At 37.2% G+C, this 23,904-nt stretch overlaps 4 protein-coding genes across 10 annotated transcripts; 3 read left to right on the top strand and 1 right to left on the bottom strand.

Annotated features, from left to right (window-relative positions):
• Positions 1-1,666: 1,666 nt before the first annotated feature.
• Positions 1,667-12,474, top strand: LOC111788746 (paired amphipathic helix protein Sin3-like 4). Of its 4 annotated transcripts, none has more exons than XM_087128802.1 (25): positions 1,667-2,044; positions 2,167-2,199; positions 2,315-2,455; positions 2,974-3,129; positions 3,281-3,467; positions 3,547-3,645; positions 3,794-3,958; positions 4,050-4,398; positions 4,620-4,756; positions 5,940-6,015; positions 6,095-6,124; positions 6,323-6,609; positions 6,699-6,853; positions 7,114-7,241; positions 7,348-7,602; positions 8,101-8,796; positions 8,912-8,982; positions 9,930-10,565; positions 10,675-10,775; positions 10,867-11,005; positions 11,114-11,266; positions 11,370-11,533; positions 11,617-11,728; positions 11,812-12,028; positions 12,122-12,474. In XM_087128802.1, the coding sequence occupies exons 3-24, from the start codon at positions 2,382-2,384 to the stop codon at positions 11,974-11,976; spliced, it is 4,335 nt and encodes a 1,444-aa protein (XP_086984928.1). In that variant the 5' UTR covers positions 1,667-2,044; positions 2,167-2,199; positions 2,315-2,381; the 3' UTR covers positions 11,977-12,028; positions 12,122-12,474. The 4 variants fall into 4 exon arrangements, with proteins under 4 accessions (XP_086984928.1, XP_023525016.2, XP_023525024.2 ...); XM_023669248.2 differs by having other exon boundaries at positions 1,668-2,042; positions 12,119-12,474; XM_023669256.2 differs by having other exon boundaries at positions 1,668-2,044; positions 2,361-2,455; positions 12,119-12,474.
• A 1,829-nt stretch (positions 12,475-14,303) lies between these two features.
• Positions 14,304-15,954, top strand: LOC111789971 (putative galacturonosyltransferase-like 9). Its single transcript, XM_023670718.2, has one exon. It carries the CDS (start codon positions 14,485-14,487, stop codon positions 15,604-15,606), a length of 1,122 nt encoding a protein of 373 aa, XP_023526486.2. The 5' UTR covers positions 14,304-14,484; the 3' UTR covers positions 15,607-15,954.
• A 1,361-nt stretch (positions 15,955-17,315) lies between these two features.
• LOC111794174 (uncharacterized) lies at positions 17,316-20,959 on the top strand. Of its 4 annotated transcripts, none has more exons than XM_023676268.2 (8): positions 17,316-17,458; positions 17,712-17,812; positions 17,917-18,046; positions 18,274-18,933; positions 19,018-19,443; positions 19,586-19,653; positions 19,903-20,110; positions 20,405-20,959. In XM_023676268.2, exons 3-8 carry the CDS (start codon positions 18,002-18,004, stop codon positions 20,432-20,434), a joined length of 1,437 nt encoding a protein of 478 aa, XP_023532036.2. In that variant the 5' UTR covers positions 17,316-17,458; positions 17,712-17,812; positions 17,917-18,001; the 3' UTR covers positions 20,435-20,959. The 4 variants fall into 4 exon arrangements, with proteins under 4 accessions (XP_023532036.2, XP_023532035.2, XP_023532033.2 ...); XM_023676267.2 differs by having other exon boundaries at positions 17,322-17,530; XM_023676265.2 differs by having other exon boundaries at positions 17,322-17,637.
• Positions 20,918-23,668, bottom strand: LOC111794148 (formin-like protein 4). The gene is made up of 2 exons (XM_023676263.2): positions 22,428-23,668; positions 20,918-22,346 (listed from the first exon to the last, which is right to left on the bottom strand). The coding sequence occupies exons 1-2, from the start codon at positions 23,441-23,443 to the stop codon at positions 21,038-21,040; spliced, it is 2,325 nt and encodes a 774-aa protein (XP_023532031.2). The 5' UTR covers positions 23,444-23,668; the 3' UTR covers positions 20,918-21,037.
• Between the last annotated feature and the right edge of the window lie 236 nt (positions 23,669-23,904).

The following is a 23,904-nucleotide window of genomic DNA, read 5'->3' as shown; positions in this document are numbered from 1 at the left end:
GGTGTCCACACAGTAGAAATGTTCACTTTTCCAACCAACATGAGATCTCACAATTTTGGGCATCTTACACAGAGATATTCTCCGTTCAAAGATGGATAAGACTCCTTTATCTTACTTTTTATAAAAATTGAGACGTGTTTCTCCACAAAAAAAAAAAAAAATTTAATCCGAACCCAAATTATATATACATATATATATATATATATATATATTAATTTAAAATAATTTTGAAAATAAAGAGTTAGAAAAGGGTGTTCATATTATTTATGGTTGTTCATGAAAGGGAAAGTTGATAAAATCTGGAAAGATGCAGCCAACACCAATAATGCTTAAGACAAAGAAGAAACAGAAAGAGATGATAATATCATTTCTTATTTGAATGATTAAATTGATATCAATTATCAACAAATTCAGCCATATTCTGTAACCCTAACCCTAACTTTAAATCACTTTCCTTTATACACTCATAAATTAAACACCTCACATCTTAACCCTTTAATTAATTCGTTTCAATTATATATTGGGCCGAATTCAGTACGAAGGCCCATCACAAACCAACGGTCTTTACAAGCCCAACATCGAACTATAATTGGGCCATTCAAAGCTAGAGCCCATTATCTAAATTGACGACCCATATCATCCCACCCCATCCAAGCGCAGCGTAGCGGCGTACATTAGAGAATTAAAATGCTAATTTTATATCATTAACCAATAAATTTTATACTAAATTAGTAAAAACTTTGTAATTTCTCTTTAAAAAAAAATACCAAGTTTGAATATTAGTTGTAATTTATTTAAAAAACACAATATTTGAATATCTTAAACTTTTAAAAATAAATTCACTTTTCATTTTTTTTTATCGCTGTTACTGCTTATGAAAATTTAAAAGTAGCATTAACACATTTTACATTTAAAAATATAAAAAATTTGTTACTGGTCTCTATCGACCCTTCGTAGATTATCTTAAAAATTTTTAATGTTAGTTTTGAAAGTTCATAAATATGTTTTGAAATGTAATACTAAGAATAAAGTTTTAAATTGAAATAAAGTATTAACAATTTTCATATAAAAAATTACCGATAAAGTTAATTTTTTATTTTTTTATTTTTGAAAAGTATAATAATTTATTAAAAATTTTTAAAATTTAAGATAACTCAAGTGGAAAGTTGATAAGTATTTAATTTACCTTAAATTTTACTGAAAATAAAATTAGTAAGGAGAAAGGCATAAATGACATTTCAATTTCGTATCAAGAAAAAGAAAAAAAAAAAGAAAAAAAAAAAAGGGAGAGAATTAGGGTAATTAAAATACCTAATATACCCCGGTAAAACTAACATTCAAATTTATCCCCAAACTACAGCCGTTGGATTGAAATCTGAAAGGCAGAGCCCAGCGTTTGTTGCCATAACTGGAGTTAACCCTAATTTTCCCCCAAAAAGAAATTGATTTTAAACCGGGTAGGGCACACCCAGCCCAACCCGTAATCCATATCCTCCAGAAATGTAATAGTACCCTAATTTGAGGTGGGTAGAACTTGGAAGAAGGTGAGAATGAACGGTCTGTAGCCGGTAAACCCATGGAGTGTTACCGGTTAAAAAAAAAAAAAAAAAAAAAAAGAAAAAGAAAAAAACTTATAGTGGCCATAACCCAACTTTCCTGTTCTGTTCAGGGAGTGTTTTTGTATATATCATCACATTCCTTCTTACAACTCTCTTGATTTTGGTTTCAATTTCGTTCTCTGAAGAAGCATTCTCAATCTCAGCTTCCCTGTGTTGGGTTTCCGGAGAGACGAAGAAAAGGAAAGAAAAACCTAAAATAGAAGAAGAAGAAGAAGAAGAAGAAGAAGAAGAACATAGAAGAAGTTGAATTTTGGGTTTGATTTGCGGATTCTTTCTGTGAGGATTGAGGCTCCTTCCGTTCCTTCTATATACTTTCCTCATTCTTCATCTTCATTTTATCCCTTTCCCTTCTGTATATCATCTCATGCTTCCCACTTTCTGCTAATTCCGCTACTCCACAATCTTCACCTCACACCCTTTAATGTGTAATCTCTTTTCCTTCTCTAATGTTCATACTTCTCTGTTTTCTTTCCGATTCGTCTCGCGCTTGCTTTTTTGATAAGTAACACACTCTTTTTTTCTTTTTTGTGTTTTGTGTTTTTCTCAGGATTCTGGATATTGGGTGGTGATCTGAGCACAGGTTTGGATGGGAATTTTCGCTCTTGTTTTTCTCTTTTCCAAGTTTTACTGTTTTTTTAGTATTTAGATCTGCCTTTTGCTTGTTTCTCTTGTTGTATGAGCAACTTCTTGTGTAGGAATTTTGATTCTAATCTGAGTTCGAAGCATGGGTTTCTATTGAAGGCGGAGGAATTCTTTTCGGAGATGAAGAGGTCTAGAGACGACGTTTATATGGGCTCACAACTCAAGCGTCCTTCGATTTCCACTCGTCCAGAAGCGTAAACCTCATCGACCTTCTGTATTTTCCTGTATTATTATTATTATTTTCGATTAATTCTAGTTAAATATGACACTTCCTCGTTCTTAATTACTGATGTTTCTTTTACGACCATGGAGATCAAACTCATGAATTACCTTTCCGTCCGTAAATTTTGTGATGGTTTGAATTTTTCATGAATTCCGGATGAAATTTAGTTTCTTATGAAAAGAAAACTTCACGATTTCCTTTATTTTCAAAATTCTATTGAGTATCTAGGGTTATCGAGAAGTTCCAGAAAACTTCTTTCTTTGTTCAGCTCGCGAAGAAAAACATCTTTCGTCTGTTCCTGTTTTCTGCTTTGTAGTTAATTCTTAAGTTCGATGCTTTGAGGAATTCAAATGGGAGTGTCCCAAGTAGAATCCAACTACACTCAAATTTTTGCATGTTGTACTGATAATCTGTGCCATAAAGTTTTTGATTTTGTGTCACTTCAGTCATAGAAGCACTTATTTGTGTAATCTGTGTTGGAAAATGAAGATCTACACAACCCCAAATGGCTGGAGGAGGAAGTGCGCAGAAATTAACCACTAATGACGCCCTAGTATATCTCAAGAGAGTGAAGGACATATTTCAAGACAAGAGACAACAGTATGAAGACTTCCTTGAAGTTATGAAAGATTTCAAGGCCCAAAGGTATTTCATAGTCTACGCTTCATTTAACCCATTTCCCCCCTCTGGTTTTTGACTTCTTTCCAAGTAGCACAGTTTACACCTTGGGGGAAGGGCATTTGTGAGAGGGAGCTATTTGTTGATTTAATTTTTTTTTTTTTTTACTTGATTGTAGAATTGATACTGCGGGAGTCATTGCAAGAGTAAAGGATTTGTTTAAAGGCCATCGAGACCTCATTTTGGGCTTCAATACATTCTTGCCCAAAGGATATGAGATCACTCTTCCACTGGATGATGATCAACCTACACAAAAGAAACCTGTTGAGTTTGAAGAAGCTATCAATTTTGTGAACAAGATAAAGGTTGAAATTTTTTCACAATTATGAAATATGTTTGCTTTTATGAATTACACTGATTAGTTGTTTTTCTGGATACATGCAGACACGATTTCAAGGCGATGATCATGTTTATAAATCATTTTTAGACATTTTAAATATGTACAGAAAGGAAAACAAGTCAATCACTGAGGTCTACCAGGAGGTTTGTGTGCTGCTTTTACCGTTGGTTATGTCATTGTTGTCTGTTTTGTGCATTTGGTTCTGTCACAGTACATTTTTCTCGGTTACTTTTTTTGTAAATCAAAATTGCAGATTGGTTGTTAATGGTTTTTGTTGGTGACTTTTCACAGGTTGCTGCACTTTTCCAAGAGCACCCAGATTTGCTTGTTGAGTTTACTCATTTTCTTCCAGATTCTTCAGCCACAGGATCTGTTCACTATAGCTCTGGAAGAAGTTTAATGCTCCGTGATAGGCATTCTGCCATGCCCACTATGCGGCAAATGCAAGTTGACCGGGTTCGATACCTCTCCCTCTTTATAATATTAAATACACGCCCTTTCCGGACAACTGTTGTAGTAACCTTAAGTTTGCATATCATAACTCCAGAAAGATCGAACTATTTCCCATGCTGAACGTGACCTTAGTGTTGACCGTCCGGAACCAGACCATGATAGAGCTCTAATGAAACTGGACAAAGATCAACGTAGGCGTGGTGAGAAGGAAAAGGAAAGAAGAGATGATAGAGATAGGAGAGAACATGATCGGGATAGGGTTGACAGAGACTATGAGCATGATGGAAGACGGGACTTTAGCACACATCGGTTTCCCCACAAGAGGAAAACAGCCCGTAGGATTGACGACTCTACTGCCGATCAATTGCATCCAGGTGGAGAAGGTGATGAAAATTTTGGCGTACTTCCCATCTCTTCTTATGATGATAAAAATTCTGCAAAGAGTGAGTATGTTGATTGCTTTAATTATAACTTCACTAGTTGTTGAGTTTCATTCTCAACAAAATCTCAGACTCTTAATTTGGTTACATACATTCAATATGTTCAAGACATGCTTTTTTAATAATTTGATGACCATACAATTTTCCTCTGTCCCCCTTCCATTCCATTACCTTTCATTCCACCTACTTTCTTATTTGTTTGTTAATTTATTCTGGATTGGCAGGTATATACAGCCAGGAGTTTGCTTTCTGTGAAAGAGTCAAAGAGAAGTTGAGAAATGCTGAAGATTACCAGGAATTTTTGAAATGTCTCCATATCTATAGCAAGGAGATAATTACCCGAGCAGAACTTCAATCTTTGGTATGGATACTTTATTTTACACCTGTCTCCCATATAATGTCTTATAGTTTTTTGCAGACACCGATAACGATGAAAAAAATATAAAAATTGCTGTGTAAATAATAAAAAAAATTCTTGGCTAGAGTACACTATGTAGAAGCAACAGATTAAGTGAGAGACCGTATGCCCTTCCAATCTTTGGATAGCTCCTAAAAGAACTCAATATTCTCTCTCTCCACTATTATAATTGAGATTCTATTGCCCTCATTCGGATGACCTTTGGCTGCTTCCTGAAACTGCAACTGTCCAAAAAGTCTTAAATGCTTTACATCTTCCTTGACATTGTTATGCTAGACCCATGCTATCCCAAAGTCGTGAGGAATGTAAACTTATGAAGAACCAAACTTGCAGTGGAATAAGATGTGCTTCCTGTCCATCTATTTTGGTGGTACAGAATGGACTAAGTTTGATTAAGGAAAAATTAAGGAATATTCTCTGGATCACTTATCTTTATGAGTTAATAATGAAGAAAAAAATTACATTCTTTGGTCTTGGGGTTCTATAATGCCTTGGTAAACTTAGCTATAATTAGACCTAATTCAACAATTGTAGGTAGAGATATTTTAGGGTGATTGGGTGAAGTGACCTATGTCCTGAAGGATAGAACATCTAGTTGATCTGGTTTTGATAGCTGTTTGTAGTTCCTATTAGTATCTATTAGTTTGTTATGAAAGGCAGGCAATCCATTCATTCATAACCTTTGGTCTTCCATAGCAATCAAAAAATCTTTAGAGGGATGATTGGTCAATCCCTGATTGTATCTTCAAGTGGTCGGTCATGAACTAAAGTATATCTTCATAGTGAGTTGTCTTGGCATTTTCTACCTTGATGAACCCTTGAAGGTCTTATTTTGTTGCTTGAAATTCAAGTTCCGGGAGGTCTATTTTCATGGTTATTACTGTAAGGTTGATCATTTTTAAGATTTCACAACTGTAGAAGGAAAATAGTTCTTAAAAATATGGTTGAGAGGGGCACGATATCTGGAAAGAGAGAGTTTCACAGAGAGTGTAGCTTCTCAGCCCAAGATGGGTTGTAAAACTAGCAAACGCATGTAAAAAGATTCCTAAACCATGCTTTGTCCGAAAAACATTTTTACTTGGCAAAAACTTTAAACTCATTACATTTTCTTTCTTTCACTTGTCAGATGGGTGATTTGCTTGGAAGATATTCTGATCTTATGGATGGTTTCAATGAATTTTTGGCACGATGCGAGAGGAATGGTAACTGTTTAGAGTTTGTTCTTGTTTTGGTGGTTTTTGTACTGTTTAAAATTAACTCTGATCAAGGATTGTTTTGCAGATGGATTTCTTGCTGGTGTCATGAGTAGAAGTACGTATGCCTTTTCTTTTCTCCTTTCCATAATTTAATATTATATGAAAGCTGGATCTGTCGTTACTCTTAATGATCGTGATTGTAAATTTGTAGAGGCTTCAACAAACTTTATGAACTGCTTTTACTAGTCGAGTATCTTTAAGAGACGTGTACTTAGTATTTCTTATTTATTAATTTTGTTAAAATTCATTACAGAGTCATTATGGAATGAAGGAAGTTTGCCTAGAACAGTGCAAGTGGAGGATAGGGACAGAGATAGAGACCGTGAACGTGAGAAAGAGGATATTTCTAAAGATAGAGATCGTGAAAATCGAGAAAGAGATAGACTTGAAAAGAATGCTGCATTTGGAAGTAAAGATATAGTAGGTCATCGGATGTCTGTGTTTTCTAGCAAAGACAAGTATTTGGCGAAGCCAATAAATGAACTCGATCTATCGAACTGCGAACGTTGCACTCCCAGTTACCGCCTTCTGCCAAAAAATGTATTCACTTCTCATAAGGAATCAATGAGCATTTCATAGGATATTGTTGACTTTATTTTTCCTGACGTTGGGTGTTCTTGTTCTTTCAGTATCCTATACCTTCGGCCAGCCAAAGAACAGATCTTGGTGATCAAGTGTTGAATGATCACTGGGTATCTGTCACTTCAGGAAGCGAGGATTACTCTTTTAAACATATGCGCAAAAACCAGTATGAAGAAAGCCTTTTCCGATGCGAAGATGACAGGTCAAATATCACCATTGATACAAAAAATTTGTTTATTTTTCCTTCGTTGTTTGATTTCTAAGGTGTTGCTCAAGTCTAGTCAGTACTTTTGAGCCTCATAGTACTTAATGTTTTTGACTTTCTATCAAGTGTCCTCTTCTCTCTACATTATTTATCCATTGAGAGATGGAAAAGTCACTGTGGTTTACTGTTGCACTGATTAATTACTCTGTTTACTATGGAATGATTTTTATCATTGTGCTTTGTACTGATGCTGGCAGGTTTGAACTTGACATGTTGCTGGAGTCTGTAAATGTGACTACTAAGCGTGTTGAAGAACTACTTGAAAGGATCAACAACAATGTGATCAAAGCAGACTGTCCAATCACAATTGAGGATCACCTCACTGGTCAGTGGTCATAGTTTTTATTTAACTACACATTTCAAGGTTCTTAATCTCATTTTTTTCCTTTTTCATTTTCCTTACTGGGCTTACATTCCTGTTTTTCCTGTAGCTCTAAATCTGAGGTGCATCGAACGATTATATGGTGACCATGGGCTTGATGTTATGGATGTGTTGAGGAAGAATGCGTCTCTTGCTCTGCCAGTTATTTTGACCCGATTGAAGCAGAAACAGGAAGAATGGGCACGGTGTCGTTATGACTTCAATAAAGTTTGGGCTGAAATATATGCTAAGAACTATCATAAGTCACTTGATCATCGTAGCTTCTACTTCAAGCAGCAAGACACAAAAAGCTTGAGCACTAAAGGTGACTTATAACATCGTTATTGCATCTTTTTTTTTTTTTTTTTTTTTTTTGTTTTATGCTGCTCATTAATCTCTTGAATACTGCACCTTAGCTTTTGTGATCGTAAGAATGTAAAAATATAATGTGCAATTTATATTGGCTTTTATATTTTATTTCGATGGTACAGCACTGTTGATTGGTTAGGATGTGTCTTATCATTTCACTTGCCTTTTGCTTTCTCTGTCCTCTAATGAATTGGCCACCATATGGTACTTTTATATGTGAGATGTATCTTTTTTTGTATTTGTAAAACCTCGATGTGCCTCATTTTACTTGGTACTTAAATGATTTATCTGTCTCCCTATCACTTGGGGAACTAAAGTCAAGCCACGTAGATAGCATTCGGTAACTCACTATTTGATTGTTATCTGATCATAGTAGCACTTTGAAGTTGTCAATTTTTTATGGTGCTTTCTCATTGGTAATTTGTTTTCTTATCTTTTATTTTTATTTTTACAGCCTTGTTGGCAGAGATCAAAGAGATCAGTGAGAAGAAGCGAAAGGAAGATGATGTGTTGCTTGCTATTGCTGCTGGAAATAGACGACCCATAATTCCGAATTTGGAATTTGAGTATCCCGATCCAGAGCTTCATGAAGATCTATATCAACTAATCAAATATTCCTGTGGAGAAGTTTGTTCGACGGAACAATTAGATAAGGTTATGAAGGTATGGACAACCTTCCTTGAGCCCATGCTTGGTGTTCCTTCTCGACCTCATGGTGCTGAGGACACCGAAGATGTTATTAAGGCAAAGATCCATCCTACCAAGAGTGCTACTATTAATGTAGTAGAGAGTGATGGCAGTCCTGGTGGGGGTGCCACTATGATGCACCCGAAGCCATTGAATTCGTCTAGAAATGGAGATGAATGTATTCCACCTGAACAATCAAGTTCTTGCAGGACTTGGCCCTTGAATGGGGACAATGGGGTCAAAGAAGATAGTTTCCATGATGCAGATCGTATTGTACGGAAGGGTGATCCTTTCTGCAGTAGTTCCCAACACACTAAAATTCAGGATAATGCACCCGTGACTGATGAATTGTCTGGAGTAAGTAAACAAGACAATTCTACCGAATGCTTTGTCAATTCAAATGTATCCCTTGCAACTGCAGCAGAGCAAAGCAATGGGAAAACTAACATAGAAAACACATCAGGTTGCTAAACTTGTTATCACAATTGTATTTCCACCTTCTCCTTTCTACTGTTTGATCTTTTTTCTTTCCTACATTATTTTAAATTCTGACCGACACTTTTGTTTGTTTGTTCAAGGATTGAGCACTACTCCTTCACGGCTTGGAAATAGTGCCGTTGAGAGTGGAATTGAGTTACCTTCCTCAGAGGTATTGCAGTTCCTTCATTGTTGAAATTAATATAGCATCCAAACAACTTATGGTGCTCGATAAAGTTCATTTAATATGACAACTTAAGTGTGAGGGATAGAGAGAACTCCTCCCCCCAAGCAAAAGAACAAACTCACAAATATGCCTTCCAGTTTATAATAATCTAGGGAAGGCTATAAGTACAACATAAATCTTTGTGACTTGAACTCCACCAAGAAGCCAAGTGTCGTATACTAAAAACAAAAGAATTATCCAAACTTCTTCAACCTTCAAAGGTTCTAAGATTTTGCTCCTTCCACGTTGACTTTAAAGTGGCTTTAACTGCACACCCCAAAGAATCTTTGCTTTTCCACTGAAATGGTCCTTCTTCAAGGCCATTGAACAGCTAGTCATCAGCCTTTTTGGGCTGGCAAATGGAAAGACCGAACTCTTCTAAAATAAAGGACCAACCCTTGCATACAAAAGGGCAATGAAGCAACAAGTGATCAATGGTTGCTTCCCCTTTAAAGCAGAGACAACAACATGAAGAAGAGAGAAACGAAGAAGGAAACCACCTCCGCAGCTTATCAGCTGTATTTAGGCTTCTATACATCTGGTCTACAAAAATATATACCTTTAGGGGTAGGAGCCTTCCAAAACTTTTTGTGAAGTATTGTGTGTTTTCTATTGATCTTAACTTTTACTATCTGCATTGGTATGCAGATTGTAAAATTGTGATCAACCTGATTTTAACTGAACAGTGAAGTGGAGGTGGCTTGTAGTTTGATTTTTGGCACCTTTTGCACCTTGCCACCTTCCAAAACAAATATTCAATAAAAGTAAATCTTCCACCAATGTATAGTTCGGCCACTGCTCATTGCATGAGTCTAGATTAGATTATTTGTTGTAGATGAGTTTAAATTGAATAATGGCGATATTGTCTTCTAATGGATCTGAACCTCTTGCAGATTGGGGGCCCTACAAGACAAATTCTAACTGTGAATGGCACAGTCACAGATGGCATAAAAGGCCACAGATATGCTGATGAGTCTGTTAGACACTTAAAAATTGAAAGGGAAGAGGGTGAATTATCTCCAAACGGAGATTTTGAAGAAGATAATTTTGCCAATTATGACGGAGAATTGAAAGCTCTGCCAGAAAAGGAAGGTGTTGCTGGCAGGCAATATCCAAGCACCCGAGGTGAAGAAGAATTATGCTACAGAGAGGCTGGTGGGGAAAATGATGCTGATGCTGATGATGAAGGGGAGGAAAGTGCTCAAAGGTCATCAGAGGAGAGTGAAAATGCCTCCGAAAATGGTGATGTTTCTGCAAGTGATTCTGGTGATGGGGAGGATTGTTCTCGTGAAGATCATGAGGATGGAGAACATGATGATAATAAGGCTGAGAGTGAAGGTGAGGCAGAAGGGATGGCCGATGCCCATGATGTGGAAGGAGATGGAACATCTATACCCTTCTCTGAACGCTTTCTATTGACTGTAAAGCCTCTTGCCAAGCATGTTCCTCCCATGTTGCATGAAGAAGGAAAGGAGTCTCATGTATTTTATGGAAACGACTCTTTTTATGTGCTTTTTAGGCTCCACCAAGTAAGTTTCATTAAACTTATAAAGATAGTTCCATAAAAGAATCTTTTCCCCTATTTTCATGATTTTTTTTTTTAATGAAATTAATATTTTATTTATTTCACATTCTCAGACACTGTATGAGAGAATACAATCTGCAAAGATCAACTCTTCATCCTCAGAGAGGAAATGGAGGGCCTCAAGTGATACAACTCCCACGGATCTATATGCCAGGTCTTGTACTTTCCATGCCCTTGGCCTTCTTCCCAGTAGCTATATAATGGTCAATGCAATATTAATTAAGATACCTTTTTTTATGGGCTAGGTTCATGAATGCACTTTATAGTCTACTGGACGGTTCCTCTGATAACACAAAATTTGAGGATGATTGCCGAGCCACTATCGGAACCCAGTCATATGTTCTATTCACATTAGACAAACTAATTTATAAACTTGTCAAACAGGTGACATACTTATAGCTTTCTTCTCTCTAGCTTATGTTATATTTTTTCGATTTACCTTTACGCTTTCTTGTTCGACATACTGATCAATCCATGCATGCAATATATCAGCTTCAAGCAGTTGCCTCAGATGAAATGGATAACAAACTTCTCCAACTATATGCGTATGAAAAATCAAGAAAAACGGGAGGATTTATTGATGCAGTTTATCATGAAAATGCTCGCGTATTTCTTCATGATGAGAATATCTATCGCATAGAACGAGTATGCTTTCTAGTGAATTTTCTTTATTATTTGTATTATTATGGTAGCCGAACTTGAACTTGGTATTAAGTTGTTTAAACTGATTGTTATATCTATTATGCAGTCATCCACACCAACTCATCTTTCTATTCAGCTTATGGACTATGGCTACGATAAGCCTGAAGTAACTGCTGTTACGATGGACCCCATTTTTTCCTCTTATCTGCATAATGATTTCTTCTCAGTTCTCCCTGAGAAAAAGGTGAAGTCAGGGATCTTCTTGAAGAGGTATTAATTAAGATTGTTGAAGCATAGCAATTCAATTTTGCCTAGTTAGTTCGCCTTGTCATCAAATCCCATGGTTCTTACAGAAACAAACGTAAATATGCCTGTGGCGATGAGAATTCTGCCGCATGCCATGCTTTGGAAGAGCTTAAAATTGTAAATGGTCTGGAGTGTAAAATTGCTTGCAATTCATCGAAGGTAATGGTTGTTTTGAAGTTTCCTTATCCATGGACCATACATTTGCATTTTGGCTTGATCAGTTTGGTTTCATTGTGTTGTAGGTTTCGTATGTTTTAGATACAGAGGACTTTTTATTTCGTAGAAATAGCAAAAGGAAACGTCTGCATGGAAATAGCTCATGCGACGACCAGTCGAAGTCTTCCAGTGGGGATTCAAGTAGTAGTAGGAGGGTGCAGAAGTTCCACAAGCTACTTGAGAACTCATGATACACCAAACCAAACCAAACCAAACCATGAAGTTGAGTTTGAAGTAAATATGGTAAAAGCCAAAGCCGTTAGCAATTCCCAGTGTTGTAACTATTGTATAATGAGATAAGTTATGCTTATTATGTGTTTTGTGTTCGTACAGTAGTAACTTTTAACGGAGGCACTGGAAAGAAGCTGAAAATGCAAAGTTTGGGGAGCATAGTGAAGCGGGTATTTTGCATTTACCTTTTACTGTATTCTTATTTATATATATCTCAGCCTCACCATGAAAATAAGGCATTGGGAGGAGATATATATATAGCTGCTGCTCTGCTCTGCTCGATCTTTATTGCATTTACTGAGTTGGTGGCTGACTGAGCCACGTTTACGTTTGTGTAAATATAGGGTAAATTTTCATGATGTAAAGATATTCTCTACTTGGCTATCATACGATCTCTCTCACTCTATTTTTCCTAGGAAACATCTCTTAAGTTTCAGCTATTCTTTTTTGTTCTTTCATTTATTGTAGCCATTGTAGTAGTGTTCCTTTCCAATTAAGAAAAAGGGTTGTAATTCAAATACAGCTCTGCTGCATTCACAATTAGGCCACAATTCAAATGAGCGGGGCGGTGGGTTCACGATCCCATCTCCATGACTTTAAACAACAACCCCATTCACTTATGACCCCTCAACTGTTGGAGCGCATAAAGACCAAAATCCCCTGATTTCATCTTTCAACATGCCTTCCCCCATTGCCCCCATTCACTTTTGGTATCCTATGCAACTTTCCCTTGCCTTTTCACTTTATATGTCTATATCTGTCTTATTCTACATCTTACCATTAACATTGACTCCATACCTGAATTATTATCTAAATCACATTTTTAATTCATTGATACCTTTTTTAATTGTAATAAATACATTGGGTTATAAGTCATAAGCGGGACACGTGGGTGCAAGTTCCTTGATGGGTGCGCCAGTTGTTTATGTGTTTAATTAAGTGTAATTATTAAATATTTTTTATTTTTTTATTTTTTTTATTTTTTTATTTTTTTATTTTTTTATTTTTTTATTTTTTTATTTATTTTGTAGTTACATGCTATGTGTTCCATTTTCTTCATTTTCAATCCTTCTCATTTATTAATTATTGCGTCATCCACGTTCCTTCCTGGATACTTCTTTTTTCAAAATTCGTTCACAAAATAAATAGCTTTCTAATGAAATTAGAGATTTTTTTTATTTTATTTTGGAAATAATTAGGGTTTGAATTGGTCTATTCTATTCTGGAGACCTCTCTAGCGGATGCTGATTCAATGTGAGGCCCACCCAAAGGAACTGTCCACGTTGCAGTGCCTTCAAAATAAACTGACAGCTGTCACCCACTCTGAATTCTCCACCATTTTTAAAAAATATAATACATACTTAATCATACTTAATAATACCATAATTACTTTGGGTTTAGTATAATTACTTTCAAATTGAAGTCTCATTATTATAATTACTCCCAAAGTATTGTAATATAATACCATACTTAATCATACTTAATAACTGTCCTAATTAACAGCATTATTATTATTATTATTATTATTATTATTGTTATTATTATTTTATATTCATGCCTTAAAACTGACCCCTCTTCCATGATTTATTTCCCCTTGAAATACTCGCTCCACAGTCCACATGCCTCCATCATTTTTAATTTTATTCTCAAAACAATAATAGAATTATCCCTACAAACATTTTACATTCAAAATTTAATCAACATAAATAAATAAATAAATAAAATACTTTTTTAATATATAACTTATAAAGTAAATTATTAATTTTAAACCCCCAATCTTCATTTAAGATATTCATAACTCTACTCATTATTTACTATATATATACATATATTAAAAAAATACCTAAATAAAGAATATATAAAATGTGTTTTAACTAACATTAAAATTTTTAAAATTTAGGGAATAATCAAATTTAGATATTCATAATTTAGATTTAAAGAACTGACAACAAAATCTGTCCACCGACCAAAACAACAAATTAATAAACATTTCCCAAATTACCTTTAAATCAAATTAGGAACATTAAAAATTATCATTATAAACAAAAGGCACATGGGATTCTCTGATATCAAACTTATTTCACCATTTTATACAAATTTCAAACTAAATTTGTCACTTATTATTATTTTTTAAACAAGTTGGGATTATATTATAAGATATAAGAAAGTAAAATAATAATAATTTATTGTTATTATTATTTAAAAAAAAAAAAACAAAGTATTCCTTACTTGCTGAGGCAGACTGCGACTCAGACGGCCAACAAATTCCAAGTATATAATGCTCTTTCCCATTTCTTTCTCGCTCAAACGTCCCCTTCCCCTTCCCCCTCCGCCTTCCCCTCCCCCTTCCGGCCGCCGTCTCTCTCTCTCTCTCTCTCTCCTAGAGAGAGCAGAACGCAGGAACCGCGTTTGGTCAAGTGAAACCCTCTCCTCCTCTTCACTGTTCATTCACCATTCTCTGCAACGAAATGGGAGCTCAGATTTTGCGATTCACCCTCGCACCAGCCGTTTTTGCCTTTTCTCTTCTGCTTCTTCTTCCTTTCTGTTTCGCGATTCGAACTTTCCGTCATCAATCGGCCGGAATCGCTGATTTCACCCGCTTCTCCGAGGCCCCTGACTACCGGAATGGGGCGGAATGTTCTTCTTCCTCCGCCGGGGCCTGCGACGCCTCTTTGGTCCACATCGCAATGACCTTAGATTCTGAATACGTACGAGGCTCCATGGCCGCCATTCACTCTGTACTCAAACATGCTTCCTGCCCTGAAAACGTCTTCTTCCATTTCATTGCCGCCGAGTTCGACCAGGCCTCTCCTCGACAACTCACGAAACTCGTCCGATCCACTTTCCCCTCTCTTAATTTCAAGGTCTACATCTTCAGAGAGGACACTGTAATCAATTTAATTTCCTCTTCAATTCGTCTAGCCCTAGAAAATCCTTTGAACTACGCTAGAAATTACCTGGGCGACATTCTCGATTCCTGCGTTGACCGTCTCATTTACCTTGACTCCGATGTGGTAGTCGTCGACGACATTCACAAGCTCTGGAACATTAACCTAACCGGCTCTCGCGTCATCGGAGCACCGGAATATTGCCATGCCAATTTCACCAATTACTTCAACGAAAAGTTCTGGTCCGACCCGGTTCTAACCCGGATCTTCGCCTCCCGAACCCCCTGCTATTTCAACACCGGAGTAATGGTCATGGATTTGTCTAAATGGAGACTCGGAAATTACAAGAAGAAGATCGAAAGCTGGATGGAGTTGCAGAAACGCACCCGGATTTACGATCTGGGCTCCCTCCCACCGTTCCTCCTCGTATTCGCCGGGAATGTTGAGCCGATCGACCACCGGTGGAACCAACACGGTCTCGGCGGCGACAATGTTAAAGATAGTTGCAGAACGCTGCATCCAGGTCCGGTGAGTTTGCTCCATTGGAGCGGGAAGGGGAAGCCATGGGTTAGACTGGACGCTAATAAACCTTGCCTTCTTGATCATCTATGGAAGCCGTATGATCTGTACAGAGCAGCAGATTGGGGTTCACCGGCACCATCGTCTTATTCGTCGACATTGATTAGTTATTTAAGTTATTAAACAAGGGAGGAGATCAATTCTTTGGTACAGATTCAGCGATTCTTTGATTGATTAGGAGCGTAGATTGTACAGATTTGGGAGATGGGTTCGAGATGGATACGACGATGGATCGAGCTTGTTTCATTATTATTATTTACACAACATTTCATCATTCAATATATTCGATTATTATCGATTCTTGGGAACAAAATTTTGGTGTTTGTGGGGTTTGGATTCTTTTTGTATTGTCGATTGCTTTGATTTTTCTTCATGTGAGAGGAAATGAATCACCCATTGTTCCCCTTGAAGAGTATTTTTATACATATTTTTAAATATAATATTCACCATAAATATATTTTCGATTTTTTATATTATTCTTTTTTTATTTAATCTTTGTATAATACTACGTCGTTTCAACTTCAATATTCAATTATTCATTTAATTTCTTAAATATATTTTTATTTTTTTTTGTATAGTCATGATGCAGCCAAGCTTTTTCCTTTTTATTTATTTATTTAATAATTTTTGTCCTTTTATTATTAAATAAAAAACAAAATAATTGAGCATTAGGTTAGTAGTACAAATCCTTTACCTTACTTATTTTTTAATACTAAAAAAAAAAATCTTATAAAATAGTATGTGAGGCCCAACATGGATTTGTGTCTCGGGTTTCTTTCTTTGAAAATGATATTTCAAAGACATTATTGGACGACATGTGTGTGCTGGTATTGCACACCAACCCATGTATCGAAGATTGGATTATGCACTTGCTATTCGAAAGGTTTGCCATAAATGGTTTAGCATGGACATGGGGAGAGTCAGATACTCAAAAGAACCTAGATGAATGGATGTTCAAGATGTCCCGATGTTGGTCGACACATGAGTTTAGTTCCCAACATATATGTCCGAGTAAGCCAAGATGCTCGATATGTCCCGATACATGGGATGACATCATGATGCATGAACCATATTGTTGGGAACCAAGATAACAATGAGATGCCACATTGTTGTACCACACACAATTGAACATGCATTTATGAACAACGTGTGTGGCCGAACAACTTTGGATTCAACACAAATTATGTTCGGTTGACAAAGGTAAACCTCGTTGAACATCGAACGAAGACTCTAGTAGACATGTATTATTTTATCAGATTTATTTCATAAACGCCGGTTTTTTTTTTCATACTAAATATTTTAAATTAGTCAGTATCACTCAACCGATCATAATATTTATATTTATATTATATGTTAGGTAGACATGTATTGTTTAAATGTATTAAAAGCAAGAAGAAAAAGAAAAACGTCTACTTTAATTGTTGTTTTCCTAAGTTTTTATATATATATTATTTTCAATCCCAACTAAAAGTTGGTAATGGATGAAGCTTAATAAATACCACACAATATATTATCATTATCATTATTATTATTACAAAGTGGAAGCAGCCATCAATTTAATTACTCTTTTTTCTTTCCCACAATATTTAAATTTTACCCCATCAGTTAATTTTTTTTTTATTTAATTCGAGAGAGAAAAGAAAGAATTGGGCTTCTAAAAGCCCAGCCCAAACTACGAATAATAGATGGGCCCAACTTGATATGGGCCAGGCCCGGTAGAGAGAGAAGAGGAAAAGGGATGTATAAAACGACAGCGTAAGGGGCGCCCCCCACCCGCGGAGAGTTCAGTGATTAGATAATAAATGAAAAGACCATTGCGCTGTACAGACAAGACTTTCTTTCTAATACACTCCTTGGGAGTGGGCCTTGCACAATACTCATCTTTCTATTTTTTTATTTTTTTTATTTTTTTTTTTGTTCATAAATTATTATAGTGGCTGATCCGATCCAACTCGTCTTCACTCTGCAACTGGGAGTGAGTATGAAATTATAGGCTCGAAAAGAAGAAATCAACAAAAAGATTTCGGTTCCTTTTGCCTTTTTCTTGGTCGATTTCATCTTCCTTTATACTTTACCTTTTGCGAGAATCATTACAACCTTTTCAATCCGAACTTCTCTTTCTCGTAAATCCAACACTGGTTTGATTGAGTTTATGTAAGGTTGGATCTGTTTGTTGTTGATTTAGTTCTTTTTTTTAAGTACAATGATTGGGCGTATTGCTTTTGCAGTTTTCGTAAACAAACAAAAATTATCCAATGGCTGTTTGGAAAGGTGGAGTTGATTAGGTGATAATGGAGATGCACAGGGAAAAGGAGGAAGCCAGTAAAAGGTAAAATCGCTTACACCTATGGATATATATTCGCAATTCTTTTTGTCTTCATTTATGATTTTTTTTCTCTCTTAATTCTTCCGTTTTCTTCTATCCTGATCCAGTGGCCTACTGATCTCCATTTCTTGTTTGCACTGAAATCATACTGCCCTAGCTCACTGATTTCTTCAATTCTGACATTCTGAATCTATGGAGGAATCATTTGTGGTTGATGTTCTAAACGACGAACATAAGGTACACTATTTTTGGGACGAAATTTTGTCCAAGATTCCCATTAATTTTAACTTCTTCTTTCCCCCTTTACTACTTTTTCTTTATTTATTGTTGTTTGTTTCTGGATTTGGAGATTCATTTCCGTTTATAATTGAGGAATCATTGAATTGTTTTTGCTGTTTTGGGGTTACCGTGCCGTTACTTGCTTGAATTTATGGTTAGATTTGGTTATGGCTTCGTGATGGCAGGTGGAAGAGAATGCTTCGTCGAAACCATTTCTTGAGGTTTCGGTTTCTTTTGGTAGGTTTGAGAATGATATACTGTCTTGGGAGAAATGGTCGACTTTCTCTCCCAATAAATACTTGGAAGAAGTTGAGAAGTATGCAACGCCCGGATCTGTTGCTCAGAAGAGGGCTTACTTTGAAGCCCATTACAAGAAGATAGCTGATAGAAAGAAGTTATTGGAGCAAGAGAGGGAAATGGAAGGCAATACAACAATGTCAAATGAACTGGACGATGGAGGAGATGTAATGGACCTGACTGAAAGGGTTGATTCTGAATCCGAGAAGTCGAACCCCCAAGTTTCTGCTGAAGAAGTCGAGCAAGATACGACATTGATTGGTGAGGTCAGTAGTGTTTGTCAAGAAGTGGTGAAGGATGATGTTGGAAGTATTGCAGAATCTGAAAGCTCATCAGCTGTTGAAAAGGAAGAACCGGATAGCAAATCAGATTGTGTTGATTCTCAGATTAGCAAACAAGAAGAAGTTGTCATTAAAGAAGTCGAAATGCCTCCAAATGAACCCCAAACCGTCAAGCAACCTCCACAAAAGTTGGTCAATAAAATATCGACAGTGTCTAAAGTCAAACGGCAGGTTCTAAAACCAAATCGACCAATCGAATCTAAGAAGGTGAACCTATTGTGTACTTTTAAATTATTTGGAGTTACTAGGTTTGGATTCACTGACTTCAATTTTCTCCATTTGTTTGTGCAGACCACTCCAGTAGTCAAGGAACGAAACATTGCAAGTGCCAAGAAGAAACCAGTGACATCCACGGCCAAGACACCCAAGATTTCCACCCCCAAACCTGCCAAGACAACACCAGGACCCAGCACACCTGCAGCACGGTCTTCTGTGCCACGGTCCTCTATAAACAAGGGAACTAGTTCATCTCTATTAAGAAGCCGAAATCCATCTTCTGTTGAAAGCAAGAAAGTAGCTCCCAAGTCTTTGCATATGTCCCTTAGTCTGGGAACTCCCAACTCTGATCCATCTTCTGTCACCGGGATTCGAAGATCTTTCATCATGGAGAAAATGGGGGACAAGGACATTGTAAAACGGGCATTTAAGACATTTCAAAACAGTTTCAACCAAATGAAATCGGCTCCTCAGGAGGAGAGGTCGTCTGCTCCTAAGATGGTTAGATCTTCTTGCTATTCCAGATGCAAATAACTCCATAACCACCTATCTAATTTGTATTGATTGAGCAACTTGATTGATTTATTTATTATCAAGTTTTTCATTGCTTGAAATTCTTCTTACTTCTCAATGCTATGGACAGCTTCCGACGAAAAAGAGAGAAACAACAAGAATTCCCACTTCCGTGGCTGCTAAAAAGGAGAATGGAGGGTATTCTTCAAATTTTTTTTTTTTTTTTTTTTTTTTAATTCAGGAATTCAATCATTATTAGGTTGCTTTTCGCCAATTATTTAACCTTTTGCTTAATAGCTGCGCGAGCTAGTCCTAATTTATGATCATCTTCCCAAAACCATTAGTTAATACCTTATTTAGGCATGGGACATTTCATTTATCCTTTTTAACAAACACATATTCAGCTAGTTTGCATTAAACTGACGATACTTTCATGTCATGTGATAGGATGCACAAAGCAAGTGGTCCAATAAGAGGTACAGATAGCAGAACTACCAGGGTTGCTCCATCTCAGAAGTTGGAAGGAAAATCTACTGCAAAAGTGGCTGGGAGAACAAGCCTCCAATCAAGATCTAAGGTTGCCCCATCTCAGAAAGTGGAGGAGAAATTTAATGCCAGAGAGGGAGTGAGAACAAATCTTCTATCAAAATCAAAGGTTTGCTGAAGTGTTATTTTATTTTTATCTCTTTAATTCTTCTTATTGTTGTTTCTCTATCTGCTCCTGCAATGAATATACGCTCAAACTGGTTGATAAACACTAGGTTTTCCTAGTTTTCATGTCTGTATCAATTCTTAATATCTTGCGTCCATTTATCCGTGTCGAAAAATTGGATTTTTCTATGCCTTCTTGAAGCTAAAATGAAGTAGCAGAATTACTTCCTCTCTGTTTTCTTCTTTCTTGAACGTTCTAGATGTTAGTAGGTAACATACATTCTATGTAATTGTACAGGATGCTTCAAAGAATGGGCTTCGCTCTTAAGTTTTGATGAGTAGAAACAAATCATCAGCTACCCGGAAATGCATCAACCATGGACTTTCAGGTTCGACGTTGGTGAAAATTACTACTACTCCCTGAAGAGCCCCATATCATGAATTCATTGTTTCCTCTGAAAGTCTTTGTCCATCCAGAGTCTGTAGATTGGAGTGGCATAGGATCTATAATGAGTCAGATGGTGTCATTCTATGAGTTTCATTAGTAATATACAGAAAGCTCACGGTGTCCTGAAACAGCCCCCATATATATATAGAAAATGGGCATCTGTGTGTATGACGTTGAATTGTCTTAGAATTGCCTCTTCTCTTTTTCCAGATAGCTGCAAGTGCCATACATAATGTATACTTCGTAGTCCCCAGTTGCTACATGATGTTTGGTGATCCTAGAATCTTAGACTAGATGGAGAACTTCGGATTAGCCATGATATTATCCTTATTTTTGGATTAATAATATTCTCTCGTTGTAAAATCAAAGCTTCTGTAATTTACAAGGTCTATAGTTACATCTTTATTCCTGATTCCGAATCTTGTGTACATTATTATTTAACTAGAAAATAGAAGATAGAATACATTTATGGAAAATATGTGCTCAGAATTCCTCATCTGAATCACTAGAACTGCCTTTGGACTTGTCCGACATAAAATTTTCCGGCAAGCTAGGGAAGAGAGTCTTTGATCTCACCTGTAACGAACCCACATCGACCGCCGACGATCTCCTCTGGAGTTCTCGGGCAATTTCAATACATACCCGATCTACCATTTCTAGGAAATCTTTCACTATGATGAATAATTGAAGCCTATTTGCTTCATTATCTTTTGAACTTTGAGCCTGATAATACTCTGTTGTCTTCATCACTAGCTCCATCACTCTCGTCTGTTCTTCTCTCACCACCTTCAGCTCATCCTCTGCTGCCTCAAGAAACCCTCTCATTTCCTTTGTAAACCCACCTCCATTGTTCCCAATTTGAATCAAAAGCTGCCGGATTTCTAGAGTTGGGCTAGTCAGAGATGACGCAGCCTTGGCAACACTCTCGTAGTCGATTGCCGCCGCTTTCCTTACATTAGAGAACTCAGCGCTTAGACCTCCCACCATTGGCAGTCCCAACTTCATATATTCCTTTACTGCGTCCTCCTTCGAAGTCGAACTTTCACGGCTGCTAAAGCTGTTCTCACTGCTATTGCTGCTGTTGTTACGGCTCATGCTCTTGTTCCTGTTTAAAACACACTTTTTCCCTTCTGTTCTGATGACTTCTTTCACCACAAAGTGAAGCAAAGTGGTTTTCCCATCAGTGCTTTGAACATCAGAGAGCTTCCGGAGAGCTGTAAGGTTGAAAGCTCTCGCATTTCCTCTTGCAGTTCCTGCATTCAGCCGATTCCCAGCTTTGAGAATTGCTTCAAGCAATTTTAAAAACAACCCTCGAGTTTTAAGCTCCTTGCAGGCAGATTCCAGAGTTCGTAGAGATTTCTTGAGATGGAGAATCTCGGAGCTGAAATTCAATCGGAAAAGCATGGCGTTGAAACGCGTGAAGGCTGTTGGAACCGATGTGAGAAGATGGTAAAGGAAAGATTCAGCATCAGCAAGCTTCTGGGGGTCTTCTTCATACTCAAGAATTTGGGAAATTTCTTTTTGGGTCAGAGCAATTCTTGTGAGTTTTTCAAGATTGTCTGTTTCGAGGCCTTGACCTTCGTTGAGCGCATCGAGGATTTCGTTGCGAGGAATGGTCAAGGACTTGATTATAATGGCTATGTTCTGAGATTTTTTCTGTTCAAGAATGAAAGTTTGCGACGGCCCTGAGTTCCGGCCAAAGGCGTTTGCTGAAGAACTAGCCTCGTCCCGGGTGGATTTCCGGTCGGTTGCGACATATCCAAACAGAGCTTCCATAAGATCCCCATCAAATCTGTACTCAAAAGAAAGAAATTATCAGTACCCAAAAGAACTTATTCGAGAAACAAGAAATGGTGTTTGCAGAGATGATTACTTGAAAGAACCGCCGTTCATTTTATCCCAAACCATAGAATGATCGGCATTTGCGGTGTTCACTTTATCCCAATGCAGGGGTATGAATTTAACCTGACCATTCTCGACTGATGAAGCCACGCCAGAGAAATTACCCCCTTTTGAAGCGCCGGCATTGGGCGGCTGCGGCGGTGGTGGTGCTGCATTGGTCTGGACTTGAATAGGAGGCAGTGGGGGCAGTCTTGAATTGGTCTTGACTGGGATGGGAGGTGGTGGCGGTGGTGGTCTTGTATTGGTCTTGACTGGTACTGGCGGCGGCGATTTTGGAACAGAGCTTTTGTCGTGAGAAACGGCCCTGAGAGATTGTGAATGCTCTATTGATGAATGAATTGAACTACTTGATGGTTTTCCAACTGCCTGAACAGAATTCCCAGTAAACGGCGGAGGGTGGTGGTTAATCTGAGGCTGCGAAGGAGATGTAATCCAACTGGGTTCTTCATCTTCCGGCGAAGCGTTTCCTCGAAGCAGAGGAACTTCTTGAACAGGCTTCGTCTTCTTGCTTCGATTTTTCATAACATTTTCTTGTCCATCACTCCAATCAAAGCTATTACTTGATTTCCTTCTTTCAAGTCTCTTCCAATAAATCACATCCAATCCATTTTCATCCACAATATACCCTTTAAGATTCCCATCAGGACACGAAGATTCACTCCGAGCAACCACCGGCTGCAAGATCGGTCCCGGACCCGGACTCGAATTTGCCACCTCTACATTTCGTTTTCTTCTGATCAGATATCTCTGGATCAAGAAGAAGAACAACGTGGAAATCAGAGCCGTACTCACTGCAGTGACAGCCACAGCCGTCGTTATGGTCCTCGTTAATGTGGACGACGACGGTGGTTGAGGAATAAATGGGGAAGGGTAGAAAGTTTGGATATTTTGAGGGGGAGTGAGTTGGCAATAACAAACAGAAGAAACAGAGCGGAAGAAGAGGAAGAGATGAAGCTGCCATAGCTGAAGCTGAAGCAAGAAAGGCATGGCGGAGAAAGTGGAAGAGAGAGAGATCAAATCCGGCGGAATATGGAAGAAGAGGAAGGAAGCTCTGAAAATGAAGGTAAAAAGATGTGAAGAACATTGTCGTGTGTTTTTTGGTATTTTGGTGGCTGACAGTTTCAAAGAGCAGTTAGTTGTTGTTTCTCTTCAATGTAAACAAACCCTTTTTTTAAAATATAATTTGAAGCAATTAAGAAAGCTAAATTGATATCATAATGCATTAATGATTGAATTGATAATGAAGTATGAATGATCCTCCTTTCAAAACGGCTTGAAATTCACTCGATTTAATACAATTGGTTGCCAGTGAGTGGCTACATAATCTATAAATTTAATTCGTAGAAAAAGTTGTTAGGCGTTTTCCGTCCTTTTGTAAATATCATATGCTTTTTAAGAAAATTACGATCATCCAACATAAGATTGAATCATGAAAGTATATATTATTG

The sequence above is a fragment of the Cucurbita pepo genome, chromosome 1 (assembly GCF_057944985.1).
Source record: "Cucurbita pepo subsp. pepo isolate OVF chromosome 1, ASM5794498v1, whole genome shotgun sequence".
NCBI classification, from domain to species: domain Eukaryota; kingdom Viridiplantae; phylum Streptophyta; class Magnoliopsida; order Cucurbitales; family Cucurbitaceae; genus Cucurbita; species Cucurbita pepo.
Note: the sequence above shows the minus strand (reverse complement) of the source record. Positions and strands in the feature narration are given on the sequence as shown.

Excerpts from the sequence above, each read along its gene's own strand:
- LOC111788746 (XM_087128802.1), top strand. The coding sequence starts at position 2,382 with ATGAAGAGGTCTAGAGACGACGTTTATATGGGCTCACAACTCAAGCGT. Across the intron at positions 2,456-2,973 it reads ATTTCCACTCGTCCAGAAGC|ATCTACACAACCCCAAATGG; the intron begins GTAAACCTCATC and ends TGGAAAATGAAG. Across the intron at positions 6,854-7,113 it reads TTCCGATGCGAAGATGACAG|GTTTGAACTTGACATGTTGC; the intron begins GTCAAATATCAC and ends TGATGCTGGCAG.
- LOC111789971 (XM_023670718.2), top strand. The coding sequence starts at position 14,485 with ATGGGAGCTCAGATTTTGCGATTCACCCTCGCACCAGCCGTTTTTGCC.
- LOC111794148 (XM_023676263.2), bottom strand. The coding sequence starts at position 23,443 with ATGCCTTTCTTGCTTCAGCTTCAGCTATGGCAGCTTCATCTCTTCCTC. Across the intron at positions 22,347-22,427 it reads ATGAACGGCGGTTCTTTCAA|ATTTGATGGGGATCTTATGG; the intron begins GTAATCATCTCT and ends TTTTGAGTACAG.
- LOC111794174 (XM_023676268.2), top strand. The coding sequence starts at position 18,002 with ATGGAGGAATCATTTGTGGTTGATGTTCTAAACGACGAACATAAG. Across the intron at positions 18,047-18,273 it reads TTCTAAACGACGAACATAAG|GTGGAAGAGAATGCTTCGTC; the intron begins GTACACTATTTT and ends TCGTGATGGCAG. Across the intron at positions 19,654-19,902 it reads GCTAAAAAGGAGAATGGAGG|GATGCACAAAGCAAGTGGTC; the intron begins GTATTCTTCAAA and ends GTCATGTGATAG.